Raw genomic sequence first — 19,700 nt, 5'->3', positions numbered from 1 at the left:
AAATGAGAAGATAAATATTTTTGCAATAGTGGGAAAAAAATCACTTGAACTAAATTATTTTATTTATTTATATAAATATATTTATATTATATATTTATATATAATATATTTATATTATTTTTTAACATAACAATTGTTATTTCTTTCCTGTAGAGGGCCGAGTGAGCCCGGAGACGCCCAGGGGTGAGAACCCGCCTTCGGGTGCTGGGAACGCCCCTTCCGGAGCTGAGCTCTGCCTCCAGGGTGGAACATGGGAGGAGCTACGGCAGGGTATATAAGGGGGAACATGGGATGGTCGGGAGGATTTGGGGTAAGCAATAAAGTGCAGTAAGCAGCTCCTGGAGTGCACTGTTTGGTCATTCCCCTCCCCCACAGGAGGGGGCCGGAACCATTGGAAGACCAGTAAAGCAGTTGGAGCAGTTGGAGAGGTAAGCTCCAGGCGACAGCTCAGGGCAGGCCCTGAGCACTTTCCCACTTATAAAATAACCTTGCTAGTACATAAAGGTGACAATAATACTCATATAAACACAGAAAAGTAAAGCAACAATCATTTTAACTCTAAATAGAGATAAAAAAATTTCCTTATGGACAGCCTAACCCAGTGATTGAGGGAGCAGAGAAGGGAGAAGTAAAATACAGTATAAAACTACATCAAATGTTATAACAAACTCTCCTATTTTATACTCAGCAAATTGGCTTTAACGTGGCACAAAGAAGAAAGAAATGGGATAAACCATTGTGCAGAGAGGAAAATGCTGACAGGAATGGGAAACACAGAAACAGGTGGGAGATGAGGTTTGTGGAACACAGTCAACCTCAAAGCATGAGCTATCAATGGTTTCCTTAAGAGAGAGGTAAGCTATATCAAAAGGGAACTTAATTAGCATTCAACTAATAGGCATCACCAGTTGAACAAAACGCTCCCAGTTGAGAACTTTCAAAAAATTAAATGTAAAACTAATTTAAATATCTTGGAAATTGAGTACCCAGTGAGCATTTCCAGAGCAAGCTGAGTACTGACTGAGCTATGCTGAAGCATATTGAACACTTTTCCACGTAGGTTCTTAGCCAAATTTCAACATAATCTTCTGCTGGATCAACTACTAATCAATAGGTTGTCTTATCTACCTAAAAATTCCATATAATTTATGGTTACTGATGGGGTATAAGCCCTGGAAATGGTTTCCATCCTCCATCCAACTTTCTTTGAATTTTCCCACTGGGGGTGTTCACCTGAGGCATTCACCCATCACAGTAATCCTCTCAACTGGCCTTTCATTGTGACCTATTCCCAATCTCCCAGTGCTCTGTTACCTCTAAACTAGCCCAGTCCTTCATTGTCTATTACCTCAAATTGCTCTGGCTACTTCCCACCCCTGATCCCATCTAGACCCCATTCTTCCTTAGGAATGTGGTCCAGGTCCCTGGCATTCACCTATGGCATCTGGTCTTTCTCTGTTACCTCCCAATCACTCCAGACTACTTGGCACTCCTAAATCCTTTCCACAGTCTTTCTATATGTAAGGTCCATCTTGCTCCCTCTCCATTAAATTATTCAGATTCTTAGGAATCTAGCCAATCCTTAGATTCCTTAAGAGTCTGGCCAATATGGTGGATTTTTAGAATCATATCCACCCTGACCAGTGTTTTAGAAATCCTTTTCTTTGGATGAAAGGAGTTTTGGGTTTAATTCATTTGAGGTAGACCCTGCATGTTGTTATTTCAGGATCTCAGCACCCTTAAACCTCAGTTACATTTTAACTATCGTTCATATTTTCCAAGGACTATAAGGTGAGAAAATTAATTATTAATTAATAATAACTAGTATTTACACAGTGCTTTAAGGTTTGCAAAGTATTTTACATAATTTGTCACATTTGATAATTGCAATAACCCTGTAAAGTAGGTGATATTATTATTCTCATCTGTAAAGATGAGAAAATTAGAGACCTAAAGGGTCTAGCACCATACAGCTAGCAAATTCCTAAGTATTTGAACTCAGGTCCTCCCAAATCCAAGTCCAGCATTTTATTCATTTTACCACCTAGCAGCTTATGTGAAAGGTAAGATTCCAGAAATGGAATTTGCTTAAGAACCTTGGTGGAAAAGTGCTTAACCTGTTTAGAAAAAGTTCATTCAGTTTTCTATGGAAGTTCTTATTACACATTAGGTGGGAATCATTTTTTTTTTATTTAAATAGAGGGTGGGAGTTAGGTCCTTGGGCAAATGTAAGATTTACATGGACCCCTGAGGTCAATCAGGTTATCCTCAATGCTAAAAGAAATTGAGAGGAGTGTGAATATTTGAAATTCACAGAAGATGAAAATATTAATCTTAATCATTCTCCATTAAAAAAAAAAACCTTCAAAAAGGACTATTTACTTGAATTTCATTTTCCTTTAATTCTCAAGCCTTTATTTTTATATAGGTACTAGGTAGTGCAGTGGATAGAGTGCCAGACCTAGAGTCAAGAAGATTAATCTTTCTGAATTCAAATCTGGACTCAGACACTTACTAGTTGTGTGGGCAAGTGACTTAAACCTGTTTGCCTCAGTTTCCTCACCTGTAAAATGAAGTGGAGATAGAAATGGCAAACCACTTAGGTACTTTCTCCAAGAAAACACCAGACTGGGTCAAAAGAGTTGGACACAACTGAAAAATGACTGAACATTATTGATAATGAAAATGTTCAAAAGACAGTATTATAAATAAGGAAAGAGAAAAAAATAAATCATTCCAAAGATCATTAAAAAAAAAAAAACTGTCCATGTCTTAACAGTAATTTGAAATTTCATATCAACACAATGAAGTATGAGAATGATTAGATTTCTTTGCAGCTAAAACACATCTATTCAATTCAAGTTATGCTTGTGATACTTTAAATAAAAATTATTTGGTACTTTGCATCAGATTTATAAATTACAAAAAGTTGAAGTGTTAATCAGTACTTAGGTTTTGCTTCTAAGTCAACTCTGAAGGAAGCCTTATGCCTCTAGACTTGGGAATGCTAAGTTGAGTCATTTTGGATCATTCCTGTTTAAGTCTTATTGTCATAGTGGTAAAGTTGGAGAAAGTGGAAAAATATTGAATACACAATGTCATGTCAGTTTTATTTCATTTTACTTGGAGTTAGAACTGAAGTATAGGTAGTAAGGCAACTAGAACAAAACAGACCAAAAATAGGTCTTAAAAATAAGAAAAATTGGTTTAGAAAGTAAGATGATGAAAGCAAGTTTGCAGTCTTTAAGATCCTTCAAAGTAGCCACATTTTCTATTTCTTTTATTTCTGTTTATTATCAAAACTATTTGTCCTTTTAAAAAGTTATTATTTACACGAGGTGGTTAAAGAGATTTTCTAAAGGACAACCTGATTTGATTATCTTTGATCTCCTCAACTCTCTATGTTGAGAACAATTTTATTATCTGTCTATATAAGTTTTTTTTAAAAGAATACCCCTAACCTCTGGTGGCAATCATCATAAATTGTTGCCATATAATCTCTAGAGATAATATCCAATCTCCTGAGGATGTGCCTTATAAATCAAACTCTATGTGAGTGCTGGTCAATGTCACAAGAAGATACATTCAAGTATTTCATGAAAGTGAGTACTTATACATTGTCAATTTACTTTAAAAATACATAACAGACCACAGGCATACATAGTGCATGGACCAGGTACTCCAAAAGAAATGGGAACACTTAGCCAAGACCTAAATTAGAATATGGGAATGACCAAGATAGTGGAGGGGTGTAGAATCATGTCATGGGATAATTAATTGAAGTATTTACCCTAGAAGAGATGATTTACATAGGCATGAGAGAGGAATTTATATGTTTGAAGAACTGTCATGTAGAAGAGGGATGTAACTCATTATACATGGCTCCAGAGAACAGAATTAAGAAAACTGGGCGAAAGTTGTAAAGAAAGGAAGTTAGCATTGATGTACCAAAAAAAAAATCTCTTCAATAATTTAAACTATCCAAACATAGCATGGGCTGCTGTAAGAGGTTGAATCTCCCGAGAGGTCTTCAAAGCAAAGGTTGAATGACCACTTGCTGAGTATACTATATTGTGTTTTCTTATTCAGGTAAAGGTTAGACTAGGATGTCCCACCTTTCAGATTCCCATAGTCCTCAAATAGAATATTTTCTGCAAATTCACTAGATACATTATCAAGAAATAAAATGAAAATCACCTTCCTTTAAATTATGAAAAGATTGCTGTGAGAATTTTGGATAAATGAATCATTCAGGAAACAATGTACCAAAAACACATCAATTAAGTAAATGTATCTTTGTTTAAACTTTACTGACACACATTCCAAATATAGCCCATGTATGGAAAATGTTTAATTTGTGAGTTATTATGAAAAGATATCGTAGAGTTTTTAGACTGAGTCTAAAAAAATTACACTACTATACTTCCAGACATGTGAGAAATCCTGAGGAATGCTTTCTGCAAAAGTGCTAAGAAGATACATGGAATGTTAAGAGCTAAATAAAATAAAATAAAATTTTCAGAATATATTCTGATGTCAACATAGATCAAGCTCAATCTTTTATATGCCTTCCATGTCTAAATACATGGTTTTATCTCCTAATAAGTGATATCCAGAATAATCATTTTCTGGAATTGCAAGATGCTGAATCATCATAGGATGATTTCATTATGAAGTCAATTCAATCTGATAAATATTGATTAAATGTTTCATATGGCAAGTATTATATTTCACAACGGATGAGGCCCTGGTGAAACAAATAAAAAAAAAAACTCAACAGTTCCTGGTGTTAAGAATAATATAATCTATTGGGACAATAAAAACCTATGCACATAGCATTCATAACCCGCAACTCACCCCTCTCACCCAGTGCAGATGGGCTGTGCAATTGATCTAGCAGACTTGTTCCTTAGGATATGGCTATGTGGTTCTTTGTCTTATTTCCACTGGCAGTGAGTCAGTCTGAATCTATTTATTTCACAAGATGTGACACATATTCATTTTGTCCTGAGACAAAAAAGGAAAGAAAGGAAGGGCAACTAGAGATGGAAGATGTGGAAGATATAGTTGGTATAGGCATCCAGGTAACTTAGAGACAGATACAATGAGCCCAAAGCTAGCTTGTGCTCTGGCTGGCTCTGTGTCCCCTGCCTCTCTTTCTTCATATCTAAATTCAGGAAATTCATCTAGTGAAATTTCTCTTTCTTTATAATATACTAGGCTACTTTGAGCCCCTAAACTTTCCTACATAAAGAGCCTGAGAACATCCATCTTTAGAGAGAGATTGGTATGTGAATGGAAGGCACAGACGTCAAAGACTGAAGAGACTGGCCAGACAGAATGTAAGAGAAATACTCAAAGCCCAAAACTAGCTCTTAAGCGCATAAAAAGAGAGAGGCTCAGAAAAACAGAAGGGAAAAAATGAGCAAAAATGAAAAGAGATGCTAGACTAGAAGAAATAATGTTAAGTTGTTAAGGAAAATGAACCAAAATCCCTTAGTGAAAAAAAGAGAATCTCATGAAATCTCCAGAAATAATGAAATAAAAATTAAGGAAGTCTCAGGAAGTTTTCAAAATTGAAATAAAAGTATTAAAATAAGATATTAAATGTGAAATAGAATTGAAAATTAGAGGTAGCTCTCAGTGAAAGTGGGGCTTTTTTTGGGGGGGGGGTGGAGGGGAAAGAGCATTAAAGCCCTTACAAAAATTAAAATACAAAAAGTAAAGGTCTTGAAAGAGAAGAGAGAGCTGTGAAATATAAAAAATAGAGATGTTGAAAAATGTGGAAAAAGAAAAGCCAAAGATAACTTTGAAGTATGTAAGAATTTTATGCAATCCAAAGTGATTGACTTTGAAAACATGGTATGCATAGAACAATTAAGGATCATAGTTCTCTTAGAGGTGTTAAATTTTTTAAAAAAGAAACTTGTATACTATACTGTTGGAAATAATACAAGAAAACTATTCAAATTGGTTTAATACATACCATAAAGCATGGATTTAACAAACTGTTCAAAATTCATATCATGGACTGTTTAAGTTTCACAATTTCAATAAGAAACAATATATTTTTTTTCAAATAGCCAGGAGAAAAACCTTCAAATATTAAGGATCATCAGTTTGGAAAACTCAGACTGTATCTGCTTTCTCAAGAAATTACAGATAAGAATGGGGGGAAAAAAGCCTGTCATCCTTCTCCATCCTTATTTGTTATCTGTAACTCCTTAAAATGAAGTAGCAGTAGAACTGGGCATTTTAAAGAGAAAGCAAAAGAGCTTAACGTGTAGCTACAAAATTGTTGTGTTCATCCTTCATTGCCGAAGAAGACCATGCCATCAGAGAAATGATGATATGACTTGCACTTGACTTTGTTTTGAGTGAGGGAGGGCTGTGCAGGTCACCAGCCTCACTTCTCCTCCAGAGCCATCTGAATCCAGTGAACAGATATTCATCAGGATGACTGGAGATGACCCAGGATGCACTGGGAGACCTTGGGCCCTTTAGCCCAAGGTCTTTGCAGGTAGTCCCTTAGGGTGAGGCAACGTCCATTCATTGAATAGGCTTGTTTAGGAAGTAGCCCTTTAATGACGTCAAGAAAAAGAAAGACATTAGGCGGGGTGGGAACCAGCAACAGTTACTAGTGGTAATCACTCTAAAGCCAGGAGGATCCAGAGGAGTCCTTAGGCAGGGGCTCACTGGAGTCCCAGTTTCAAAGTGCAGTAGGTTTAATGTTTTAGGACAGGACAGGACAGGATAGGACTGTACAGGAAGACTTTCAAAGACAGAAAGTTGAGAAATTCCAGGAGGAAAAATACTTAAGTGGTAAATTCATTACTCAACTTGAAGACAACACAACCTGAATAGAGGGAAAAATGGTAAATGAGAAAATAATAAAAGATTAAATAATGAAATTAATATGTTCACATTTATTTGTTATTAATTAAAATGATATTGAATTGAGGATGAAAGAAAGGGTAATAAACATTAATGAAGTGCTTACTATATGCAAGCACTATGCTAAGTGCCGACTCAAGGCACATTGCTGGAATAAAGACAAGCCATCAAATAAATAATTACCAAAGGAGCTAAAAATTTCAGGGGAATTTAAACATTTGAGGGAATAGATGACAAGATGGGCTCCCAGATAACTGTAGTCTAAACTTCTCTCTTTCTTTCAGATTAAGAAATTGGGGTTCTGAGATGGTAAATAGCTTACCTATCATAGCAAAGGCAATAAAGAATATAGAAAGGATTTGAAGCTGTCATAGGATCATAGATCAAGAATTAGAAAAGATAACTGATGTCACCCAATATTATTTACAAAATCTGTAACTAAGAAAATTCTATTTTGGACATGGTGAGTTTGAAATTTCTATAGGATGCCCTTTTCTACTAATAATATGATATGTATGACGTGATGACATAATGCTACGTTATGCTAGAATGTATTTTTTAAACAAATTATGCAAACAAAAATTCAGTTTTTTATTCAATATTTTTTGTTCTTTGAATATTAATAAATTTAAGACTGTTGCTAATTTTAAAATTCACAATAAATATGTTTTTCACAAAAGAAAGCAAAATGTGAAAGCACAGAACATTTCTTTGAGGGAAGGGGAAGGTATATGTCCATACTATGAGGTAATTGGATTTTGAATGATGGAATTTGCACATTAGATGTTCACTTTCACCAAAGAAAAGTTAAATTTCCCAGTTGTCCAACTGGTATGAAGAATTCAGAGAGAGAGAGAGAAAGAGAGAGAGAGAGAGAGAGAGAGAGAGAGAGAACCAGATATGGAATAATATGACCTTAATTTTTAGAGGTTAAGTACTGGAACATAATAGAGAATTGCTAAACAAAACATAGCACATGAATGTAATAAGATACTATTGTGGCATGAGAATTCTAAAAGGGAGAGCTTTGGAGAAACCAGTGAACATTTATATGGATTAATTCAGGATGAAGAAAGCAAAAGATTATTCATGCAATAACAACATGAAAACTTTCAGAACTCTGATCAACGTAATACTCAACAATGCTGAGCTGATATCTATCTCCTACAAAGATATAATGAAGTGTGCAAGAGAGACTATTTTAAAAACACATTGTCAGAATATGTTTTTTCTTGACAAAGTATATTTATCACAAAAGTTTAATGTTCCTTTTTTGATGAGGGAGGGCCATAGGAAGAAGAATTTTTTCAGATATTTTTAATAAAAACTAAAATGATAAATAGGAAAAAATATTATGGTTAAATTAACCATATACAATGAGAAATACCAGCACCAAATGTACAGGCACAGATGATATATAAATTCATAAAGAAAATTAGCTGAATTTCAAAAAAATAGTAATATTCATAGAAGATTTTAATATTCCTACCTCAGAGCTTCATAAATCTGATGGAAACAGAAATAAAAATGAATATATAAAGCTGAACAAATTACAGATGAAGTTAGAAAGAAAAGACTAATAGTAAGTCTAAATAAGAAGGTTAAAACTGATCAAATGTTAGTGCATAGATCAACTAATGTTAAAAGGCAGAAATAATAAATACACTTTTACAGATAACAATAAAATAAAAATATTAATATTGGCAATAAAAGCAAAAAAAATGCACATCCAAATGGAGATTCATAAATGATATCCTGAATAAAAAATGAATCAAGAAAAATTACATAAACAATTGATATTTATGTTTAGGTAATAAGGCAATATATTAAATTTTCTGTGATTCCGCCCAAAGCAATCAACAAACAAAGGTTATCTATCTGAAAATTTACATGAACAGGTGACTGAGCAAACTATAAAACTTTTAAAAAGTCAACTTGAACAAAAAATAAGCCTCCAAGGTGAAATTTAAAGGAGAAATAGATGATATATATGATCTATATATACACACATAAACATACACACATGTGTGTGTACATCTACATATATACACACATGTGTGTGAGTGCATGTATACATACATATATGTAAAGGAAAAGATATAAAAAATCTAAAGTATAACATCGAGAATTGATCAACTGTTAGATAATATAACCACAAAATAGGTCTGAAAACTAAATTACATTAAAAACAAACAAAGTAAATCAATATAAATTGAAAAGAAGTGAAAATAATTATCAGAGTATACCATACTGATTGCAAGATAGAAAATGTGAGAAGATAAAATACCCTGATTAGTGGAAAATTAAAATTTTCAGAAAAACTATAGTTAGAAATGAAATTGAACAAGAGCACACATAGAGAAACACATACAAACACAACCAAATGATGGACTCTGATTTAAACTCATCAAAATGTGAATTTTCGGAAGCATTTATAGAGCATTTAATATTTTGACTTTTCAAATTCTTTAAAAATGAGAAAGAACTATACTATTCTTTTATGAGGTAAATTAATCCTCATATGTAAACAGATAAAGGATAATGCAAGGAAAGGGCAGTTTATATCAATGTCCCTATTCAATATTAATTCAAAAATTTTAATATATGTCCTAAAAATATGACCACAGGAATATAAGATGTCCCAAAAGTAAGACTTTCAAAAAGATAGAGATATAAATGTATGTGTGTATATATAGGTATACATATATGTATTTATATTCATCATTAACAAATTGTATAATTGGTATGAAAGATGGATCAATAACAGGAAAATAATCAGCATTATTAATCACATAAAAAGTACAACCCAACTGTTTGATGACATTAATAAACGTAGAAAAAAATCTTTAAATGTCATTATACAAGCTAAAATCCATAAGAAATGTGGCCATAAAAGGACTATCTGTAATATAGTAAGAAATAAAATTAAATCCAAAAGCTTACATTGTTTGCAATAGGGACACACTAAAGGCTTTTCTAATCAATATATCAGACGATCAGGGATATCCCATCTACACGTTATTATTTGACATAGAAACATTAGTTTCCAGAAATAGGAAAAAGAGAAAATGTAAAATTGTATACTTTAGCAAAGAGGAAACAAATTATACTAATTTAGTTACTATGGTTGTATATATAACGAATTGAAAAGAATCAGCAAAGAAACTAAATGAGACAACTAATAGCTTTCATAAAACATGAAGATACAAAAGAAATATACAACAAACCTAAATTTCTAAATAAAAGTAAAAAAATTGGAGAAATATATATATACACACAATTATAATTGAAAAATTCATGAAATATCTGCCATAGCTTATGAACATCAATTATAAATCAGTTCATAGAAATTAATATTGAATTATATAATTGGGATGAACTTCATTATGTGGATTTGGGCTGTGCCAATATACTCAAAATGATGATACTACTAGTTGTTAGATGCTAGTATTATATCATTAGGACAAAGTAGGAGTACTTTATAAAAGTTGACTATATTTATCTATCTGTAGATATAGATATGTACCATGAAGAGAAATAATAATAATGTGGAAATTAAAATGGCATTATAATCCAGGTCTCAATTATATTGTGAAATATTAAACTTTGAAGTCATCTGTACTTATTAAGAAATAGGACAGAAGCTAAATGGAACACATTAGACAAAGAAGAATTAGAGGCAACCAAAATCAATAACCTGCTGTTCAATAGACCTTAGAAGACAAACTATTTGGTGGAAAACTCTCTTTCATAAGAAATTCAAGGGGTAAGAACAGAACAATTTGTCATCAATTGGGTTCCAACCCAAATATTTCACTACAGAAGAAGTTCAAATGAATATGCAACTAAATATAAAATATCACATCTAAAAATAATGAGAAAAGATCAGGAATTTTTCAAAGCTATTGCCAACAGACAGTAGAGATCACAAAAAGTAAAAGTGAATTTAATTACATGATATTGAAAGACTTTTACAAGAACAAAATCAATGCAGCCCCAATAAGGAAGGAAGCCACTGATTAGCGTTTTTTACTTGTTTTTAATTGCACCAAATCTTGGACAAGGGTTTAATTGCTATTATATGTGTGAATTGATACAATTTCAGAAAGGATGAAGAAACAATTCTGCAGTGAATTATAATTTATTTACAACTCTATAAAAGATTGTTCCAAATGACTTGTAATTAAAAATGCAAAACACAGTAATTTCATGGTTTCATCTCACATCCCTCCAATTTTCAAGTATAACAATTATAAGTCTTAGAAAGATTATAACACTATAAAATCATTAATACACTCTTGGTAGAATTGTAAATTTGACTGACCCTTCTATAAAACAACTTGGAATTATGTTAAAAAATAAATGACTAAAATAGTCTTTAATCCATAAACCCCAATGCTAGAAATATATTCTAAAAAAAGTCAAGTGACATACATATGCACATACATACATATACATATGTGTATATATGTATGTTCATACACATATGTATATATTCAATTTTTGTGATGGCTAGCAAACAACTTGAATGATATAAGGATCTATTGCTTAAATAACGGCTAACTGAAATGTCACATTAATATAATGGAATATTGTCAGCATAAGAAAAGAGGAATATGATAATTCAGAAAAAATAATGAAAAAATGAACAAATTCAGAGTAAAATAACCATAAGGAGGAAAATAGTGAACATAATAATTTACCTAGGAATATAAAGAAAACAAACTAAGTTACATAATTATAATAACTATTTGATGTTAGTGAGAAATTTAGCTAAGTAATCTGTCATTGAAGAGTCAGCATCATGGACACAGAATTTCATGTACTGCTGCTATCTAAAATATCATAATATTAGGAGGACTAAAATATAGGAACACACTAATTAGAATAAGATTTCTTGTTCAGGAACTATGTGAAAAATAAATAAATTAGGAATTTGACAAAAAGCAATCCTGTTTAATAAAAGTGGCTCTCCCTCTAGGGCAGCTTTTTCATCTGAAAAATATAACCCAAGCTTATTTTCAGTCACCATGATTAGAATTGTGATCTTTAGTAGCACCAAAAGACCTGACACCCAGTTGCCTGAAATCTTTATATAGGGGGATTATAGAGGATATCAGTCATCAAAATATAAAAACTTACCGTCTTTTAACAAATTGATGGGTTTTTTTGCTTTTTTTTATTGAGAAAAATCCCTTAATGTTTTTAGTGCCCAACTGGAAACCAGATTTGATGGACTTTTTCAGAAAAGTTGTACTTAGTGACAAAGGTCCTGTTTTTTGTGCCTAGGAAGTACAAGGCTTTTAGATTAAAAGCCAATATCACACTTAACCCAGAACTATCTCTGTTTACCCTAGTCATTCAAAGACAAGTTCTATGTACATCATTGTGATTTTTTCTGCTGCATTCCAATAGGCTGATTTATCTGCTGTATATAGGGCTAATCTTTTGTTAAGAGCTTTGAAGCCCTTGAAATAGTGGTAAAGCACAAAAGCAAAAGCATTTATTACTTTTCAAAGACTTTCAAAGGTGTATAATAAGTCCTATGTCTAAAGTCAGAAAAATACAATCTAAGAATCACATGGTTAACTTTTTTTTCTAACCATTAAAGAGCAAGGCTAAGGGAACGCTCTTTTATTAAACCTTTTGCTCTACACTTGTTAAACATTATTGTTTCTTGATAATTAGATGTGTTTTTCTGCCTGACTTTCATTAGAAAACACACCTAGCATAGTAATTTTAACACCTTACAGACAACGTTCTGCACTAGAAATATTTTATGAAAGGTTATTAAATTTATGAAAATAATATTTACCTAGGATGAAGGGTGGCTATTTTATCTCATTTCACTGATATAGAGAAATCTTAGTGAGATAACTGGCAATGAGATAAAAATCTTGTCTTAAACTTATGGTCTTAGAGTTTCCCAGAGTACTGAGAGGTTGAGAAATGGGCCCAGGATCTCTCTCTCTCTCTCTCTCTCTCTCTCTCTCTCTCTCTCTCTCTCTCTCTCTCTCTCTCTCTCACACACACACACACACACACACACACACACACACATCATTTTTTTTTTTAACTAGGTGTGTATGTTCATCCAGAAAACTCTTTCTACCTGGGCAGATCAAGTTATTTGTTTGTTTGCTTGTTTGTCTGTTCATTTTTAGCAACTTAACATTTTATTGAGGTGCTTATAGCAGTCACTGCGAGGTGAAGGGACTTGCAAAGATCACTCAACCAGCCAAGATCACTCAACCACTATGAGCATCTCAGGCAAGACTTGAGGTTTGGTCTCACTGACTTTCAGGCAAGCTCTCTCACCACTACTATAGACCGCTACAACTTATAACTAATTAATAAACTTGTCTTAATTGTTGTTCTGTGTTACAGTTAGCATTTAGTTGATTAAATCCACTTAATGGCTATTAAAAATGAGCCATTTACTTAATATCTAATATGCTAACATAGAATATGCATGTTATCATAATGCATGTGCTACCTAAAAGGTATACAATAATTTAACATTTTTTATGTCTCTAATGAAAGTCTAACAGCTTATTGGGTGTCTGTTATGTGGTATTAGTCCAAGGTTCAGAGGTTATTTTTGGCTCTTTCAAATTAGTAATTATATAACTCATGACAAAATCCCATCTACTGTCATTTTTCATTTAATGATGGAAATGTATTTAAGAATAAATGCTATCCTTGAATTTTCAAGGACTAGAGTATTCTACTATTTTGTAGTGTGCAAATACTATTGAGGTTGGGGTAGTTACATGATAGAGGGGAAGGACAGACGTCACCTCAGGAATTTACAAGCATTGTACATAGCAGATTTTTGAAAAATCATAGCTGTTGTAAATACCCAATGCCATATTCACTGATCTTACAGGAGGCATGTACTCAGGACTTCATTTGTTACAACAGAAATTCATTTGACTGTATCTCCCAAAGATAGTAAAAATGGAATAATAAAGAGGTGTCAAAAAATGGGTCACATGGGACTCATGGGTCACATTCCCAAGTATGACCCAAACTATATTAAAATATAATGAGGAAATACTTAACAAAATACATAAAACTGCAAGAAAATTTAGGAAAAAAAGATAAACTTTAAAACTAAGTCAATATGTGGTACACAGGGATTCTTTTATATGATTTATTTGTCTCCTTTGCTATTTGAGTTCAAGACGAGCAAGACAGGAAGACCAAGATTGAAGTTTTCCTCTGATGCATAGTGGCTCTATGACCCTGGGTGAGTCACTTCTCATTTTAATGCTCCAGGTAGCTCTCTAAGAAGACGATAGGTTGGTAGAGAAAATATCTTCAAGTAGGAGTTAATTATATTAATAAAATCATAAATCCTATCTCTATTTTCCAACCTAAGAGCTTATTTATGTATATAAGTTACAACAGCTACATCGGACAGTGAACAGAGCCCACAGGCTTCGTGTCAGGAAGACTTATCTTCCTAAGTTCAAATTTGGCTTCAGACATTTATGAGCTCTGTGACCCTGGGCAAGTCACTTAACCCTGTTTGCCTCAGGTCCTCATCTGTAGAATGAGCTGGAGAAGAAAATGTCAAACCATTCCAGTATCTTTACCATGAAAACCCCAAATGGGGAAGCGAAGAGTCAGATATGACTGCAAAACAACTGAACATACCTAGAAAATAACTCCAAGGGGCATGTGGTACCAGACTGCTATCATCCACCACTGAGACTGTGAGTTCCAAAATCATTGTGTCTAATTGTTATGACAAAGGATCACAGGGGATGCAGAACAAGATTCTAACTTCCACAGAGGTAAAGGCTGTTGTATGGTATTATTATGTACGGTGCAGTGAATATTTGACTGGTTGCTTTTCTCCTTTGTTATTTATGTTGTTTCATGTCTTAATGAAATGATTCTGCTATTGGATTTATGTTTCTGGGTAACGGTCTAGCAATAGAGTAATATATCAGACGGGGCCTTGGGCTATCCATTGAATAATTATTACCCCAAGCAGCCAAACTTAACCTGGGAATAGCTAAGGCTGAGGATAGGACCTTTGGTTTGTGAGGCCTCATCTGGAATGTTTATGGACTGAATAGAGCTGTTTTGAAGTTATTAGGTCAAGCCAAGACAACCTGCTTGGGAAGGAAATGGAGGGGTTGTTTGAAAAGTTATGGAAGGGAGTAGATTTAGGCAATGATATTTCATAAGTTCTTTATATCAACAGACTCAAAACCACACAAACCATTAGTAGCTCCCACATCAATAAGCTGTCTTTAATGTTTTCTCTTATTTTTTTTTTCTTAACTATAATATAAAGTTTTCAAGAGCAAATTATTTTGCAGGCAAAGTAGTTCAAGTAACCATCATATCACTGTATTTCGAAGTGGAACTCAATGGTTTTGTTGTTGTTTATTGAAGTGCCACAATATATTGAGCAGAAGGAATTTTGCTAGGTGCCTCAGTAGATAGAGCAATGGGGCTGGAGTCAGGAAGATCTGGCCTCAGACACGTTAGCTATGTGAGCCTAGGCAAGTCACTTAAACCCTGTTTTTTAATCCACTGGGGAAGGAAATGGCAAACTAGTCTAGTATCTTTGCCAAGAAAACTCCATGGAGAGTATGGTTCACAGGGTCACAAAGAGTTGGACATGACTAAACAAGTGGACAACAGCAAATTTTCATGAAGTAATTTTGTGTGATGGAATAATTGCATATTTGAAGTGATGTTATTCTGTCCCTGCAGATTTCATACCGCAGTACTTGGCTAAATATTCAACATGGCTTTTTATTTGTTAGAAAATATATTTTTTTTCAATTAGTAGGACTCAACCTTCATTAAGAACTCTTATTCTTGTTCTACCTATCAAGTGTGGTGGTAATGATGCAGAAATTAATGTCATGCTGTGGACTCCTTGAGAGGAAATAGCAAATACTAGCTAAATTTCATAAGAAGACAAAATGGTAGCTACCTAACCTGGAGCTATAAGATTTTATATTTCCTGGACAACTGGTAGAGAACCAGCTTTGGTGCTGTGATACAATGTGCCTTCTGTTGAATTGAGCCCCACTAACACTAACCATTTGTGAGTTGCCACTTTTTTCCTCCTTCCTTCTCAACTGTATAAAACCAAAGAACTTTGTGCTACCCAGACAGTGAGGGCAGACCAACCTCAAGACATAAACCACAGGAGTGCCATTTCTCATCTACAGCTTACCAAGCACCTTTACTGGCTACAGCAATTTTTTTTTTTAAATTAACCTTATGATATGGTCATTCTGTGGGGTATAAGGTATTTCTTCATTCTCTGGGTCTCTTCAACTCAGAGGGCAATTGCAAGTAAATTCAGGAAGTAATATAAATAAGAGCATCTGATTAACACTCCTTTTCAATTATTTCTTTTCAGAAAACCAAAGCAACCCCAATTTATTTGGTAAAGGAGCATTCCTCTGACAAGACGGGTTGAACCAGTTTCAGGGTAACCAAGGATTCTCCAACCCATGAATTAGGGAGGTATCTTTTGTTGACCATAAGTGAATCACACAACTAAAAGTTCCCTGATAACCAGTACAAAAGTAAACATGTTCTTTATATTCTACTTGTTGGAGAATCAGACATGAAAAGGGAATTAGATTATGGATCTCTTAAAACTGGAAGAGATTGTACCCCCTTGTGTATGGGTAAAGATTAAGTATGGTTTATTGGAGAGAATGCTGGGCTTGGAGTCAGGAAGAACCCAAGTTCAAATTTTTTCTCTGATACTCTGACAGAGTAACATAACCCTTGAATTTCAAGCCAATCTCAAAGATTTACCTATTAAATTATAATTCAGTCATAGTCTGAGTTAGGGTGGGGATCCTCCACTAATAGAATCAAAGATCCTTCATATACTGATGAGCATGGATGCAGAAAATGCTTTGAGATTATTTTTATATGGATTCATGTCTTCCATTATTTTGCTATAGGATCTATGACTTTGATACAGTCCAGCAATAGAGTAATGCATTAGATATGCCCTTTGGCCAGTGATGCTGAAGTTGGAAACGGCTAAGAGCATACCATAATATTAGAGCGAAAAAAAATATTGTGGAATATAAAGAACATGTCTAGTTTGCCCTGGTCATCAGAGTAGTTTTAATTGTGTTTTAACAAATCCTCAGTTAGGAAATTAACAAGGACATACAATTAAAAATACGTGAATGTGGCAACATAAAAAAAAGAAAAAAAACAAAAACAAAAAAAACAGTGTTCATTGCTTTGGAAAGTTTGAGTTTTAATTACCACTGGTGCTACACAGTTTACAATGCAGAAGTGAATCTGCTGTATGTTTTGTAAAAATTATGATGTTTAAGCAATACAAGTTTTCTTCTAGTAAATCTTTGCTAATAAGAGGACTGCAAATTTTAGGGCTTGCCAAAGAAAAAAGTTAAGAATTAGTGACATTGCACTGAATCTTCAAATTTATTGGTGGACTTAAAATCATTCATTCAGTTATGTAACTTTTAAATCATCATAAAACTTTTTAACCACCCCTTGGCTTTGTGCCTAAATACTCATAAATACAAATATTCTAAGCAATTAACTGTATAGTTGGGGTAAATGTGATGAGCAAAGAATCTGCCTCGCTATTTCCCATTACTGTTAATGAGAGCTGCAGAGTTAATTTCTTGGCACTTCTCCAAAATTTTATTATTCTCTGTACTGAAACATACATTTATTTTATACTACATTCACACTGCCAATGTAATTTCTACTTACCTCTGTAATGAAGGATTTGGCTGTAGAAGGATTCATCACCAGAATGGCTCGTCTAAGGGTGTCTCGATAGCGGTTTAATTCTTCTATTCTCATTGTATCAAAGAGAGTGGAGATCATTCTATTAATGTTTCTTTCCACTTTCTGCAGTGCCACATCCATCCCCTGCTGAGATCCCTTGTCCAAAAACTCTTGTATTCCACGAATATCTAGGAACATCAAAAGTCCATCAAATGCTAATTAAAGTTAAGAAGAGAAAAGAACCAGATGCTTTTTGGCACTTTCTAAAATATGTATTTAGTTTTGTATTGGAAAAAAAATCTGAAGGAAATGAAAACTCAGTTATCTGTTAGAATGCTCTTAAATTAAAAACATAACTTGATATGCTAGCATAAATTAAAAAGTTATGATGAATTGAAACTTATTTTCTTCATATATAGGTCTTCTTTTGAATCACCATGCCATTTGAAATGTGTACAACTATTTCTAATATTTTTTAAACCTCCAGAAATAAAAATGAGATAAAGGACAATCATCCTTCCTTCCTTTCCTTCTCTCATCCCACTCTACTCCACAGATAACAATAAATACAAGATGATTCTTAATGAGCATTCAGTATGTTTTATCCAACATAGATTAAATACTCAAGTCATCCACAATTTTGTTTATTAAAAAGAAAACCCCATGGGATGAGATAGAATGAGAAATTCAATTTAAGATAATTACATAATGTTATAAAGTACCAAAAAACAAATAGGAAATAATATGACTACAACTACAAAATATTATTTAGGAAAATAAAAAAGTGATAATGTTTGCAAAGCAATAATTTCTTTCTAACAAATCTTTGCTGAAAAATAGACTCAGAATTTTAGGGCCAAAATAAAAGTTAAGAATTGATAAGAGTGTACCTCACTTCCAAAAATAAGCTTGATGAAATAGAGGCAGCATTATTCAATTTGGAACCTAGAAACTGAAATATGTATCCAATTTATCTAAAGTTAGTGATACTGAGAGGCAACATGGTATACTGGATAGAGAGTTAGGAAGGCAGGAAATGAGAAGGAATTCTGTTCAAGTTTTAACTCTGACTATGTCACTTTGGCTAAGTCACTAGGTCTCATTTTCCTAAAATGTAAAATAAAGTTTGATTAGATTGTCTCTGATATCCTCTCCACCTCTAGATAATATCCAAAGGTTTAGCATGGAATTATGCATATTTAACTTAGATAATTAAATATTCAATGATACAATACACTATAGAATGGTATAAAGTATGATATTGTTATATGTAATAAGTATGATATAACACAATACCATATAACATAACCTATATGAAATCATAAAATATGTTGTAGAACAGTTGTATCTATGGAGTGGTACAGGAAGTTTCCTCTATAAGTTTGCTATAATAGTAAAATCAGAGGTGTGGCAAAAAAAAAATTGTAAAGGAATTGCTTTGTGAAATTAATGTTGCGTGATACCTAAGGAGTTTATGTAACATATTCCACTTTCATTTAATTTATACGAGTTAAAATTCCTTAGTCAAAACTGGGTAAATTGAATATAGTATAGAACTTTTTATCTAGAAAGTTTATATATAATTCTTTAAAAGTATAACTATTCAAAATATATTTTAATCATTTTTTAAAAAAAGTTTTGTCTATTTTTAAACTGTGTTAACATTGACAGAAAAGGCACACAATTATTCTAAAATAAGCCGGGTTTCTAAAACTAGTCCAACATGAATTTCGTGGAGAGAGAAGGAAAATTTAACTCAATATGGTAAAAAATGTTGATACAAACTTGAGTATCAAAAATATAATGACAACTATTAAAAATATTCCTACTTCGTTTGAAGCATTTTTAGTGTAATGTTTGACTATCTTCCACTGAGCACTGAAAAAGGTATTGTATTACTGTACAAAGTGGTACTGTGCCACTGCACAATTTGGCAACTTTTTTGTATCAAATGACCTTAGACACAAGAACTAGAAGATAAAGAGACAGTGACTTGGACAAGAAAATGGTAGTGGGGAGAAAAGGAGAAAATAAGGAAA

General features: G+C 33.1%; 1 protein-coding gene and 1 long non-coding RNA gene across 5 annotated transcripts in view; one reads left to right on the top strand and one right to left on the bottom strand.

Annotated features, from left to right (window-relative positions):
* The window catches only part of GRID2 (glutamate ionotropic receptor delta type subunit 2), a 1,741,897-nt gene that overhangs the window by 817,973 nt on the left and 904,224 nt on the right, over positions 1 to 19,700 (bottom strand). For all 3 annotated transcript variants that reach the window (XM_072624913.1, XM_072624914.1, XM_072624915.1), the window contains one exon: positions 17,644 to 17,849. In XM_072624913.1, the coding sequence (XP_072481014.1) occupies positions 17,644 to 17,849 (206 nt within the window). The remainder of the gene's footprint in view (positions 1 to 17,643; positions 17,850 to 19,700) is intronic.
* LOC140514492 (uncharacterized) lies at positions 175 to 17,695 on the top strand. Of its 2 annotated transcripts, none has more exons than XR_011970707.1 (4): positions 175 to 428; positions 689 to 854; positions 13,059 to 14,146; positions 16,292 to 17,695. It is a non-coding gene; the product is annotated as an uncharacterized lncRNA (long non-coding RNA). The 2 variants fall into 2 exon arrangements; XR_011970706.1 differs by having other exon boundaries at positions 7,179 to 14,146.

Source organism: Notamacropus eugenii, chromosome 7 (genome assembly GCF_028372415.1).
Source record: "Notamacropus eugenii isolate mMacEug1 chromosome 7, mMacEug1.pri_v2, whole genome shotgun sequence".
NCBI classification, from domain to species: Eukaryota; Metazoa; Chordata; class Mammalia; order Diprotodontia; family Macropodidae; genus Notamacropus; species Notamacropus eugenii.
This window is presented reverse-complemented; position numbering and strand designations above follow the sequence as displayed.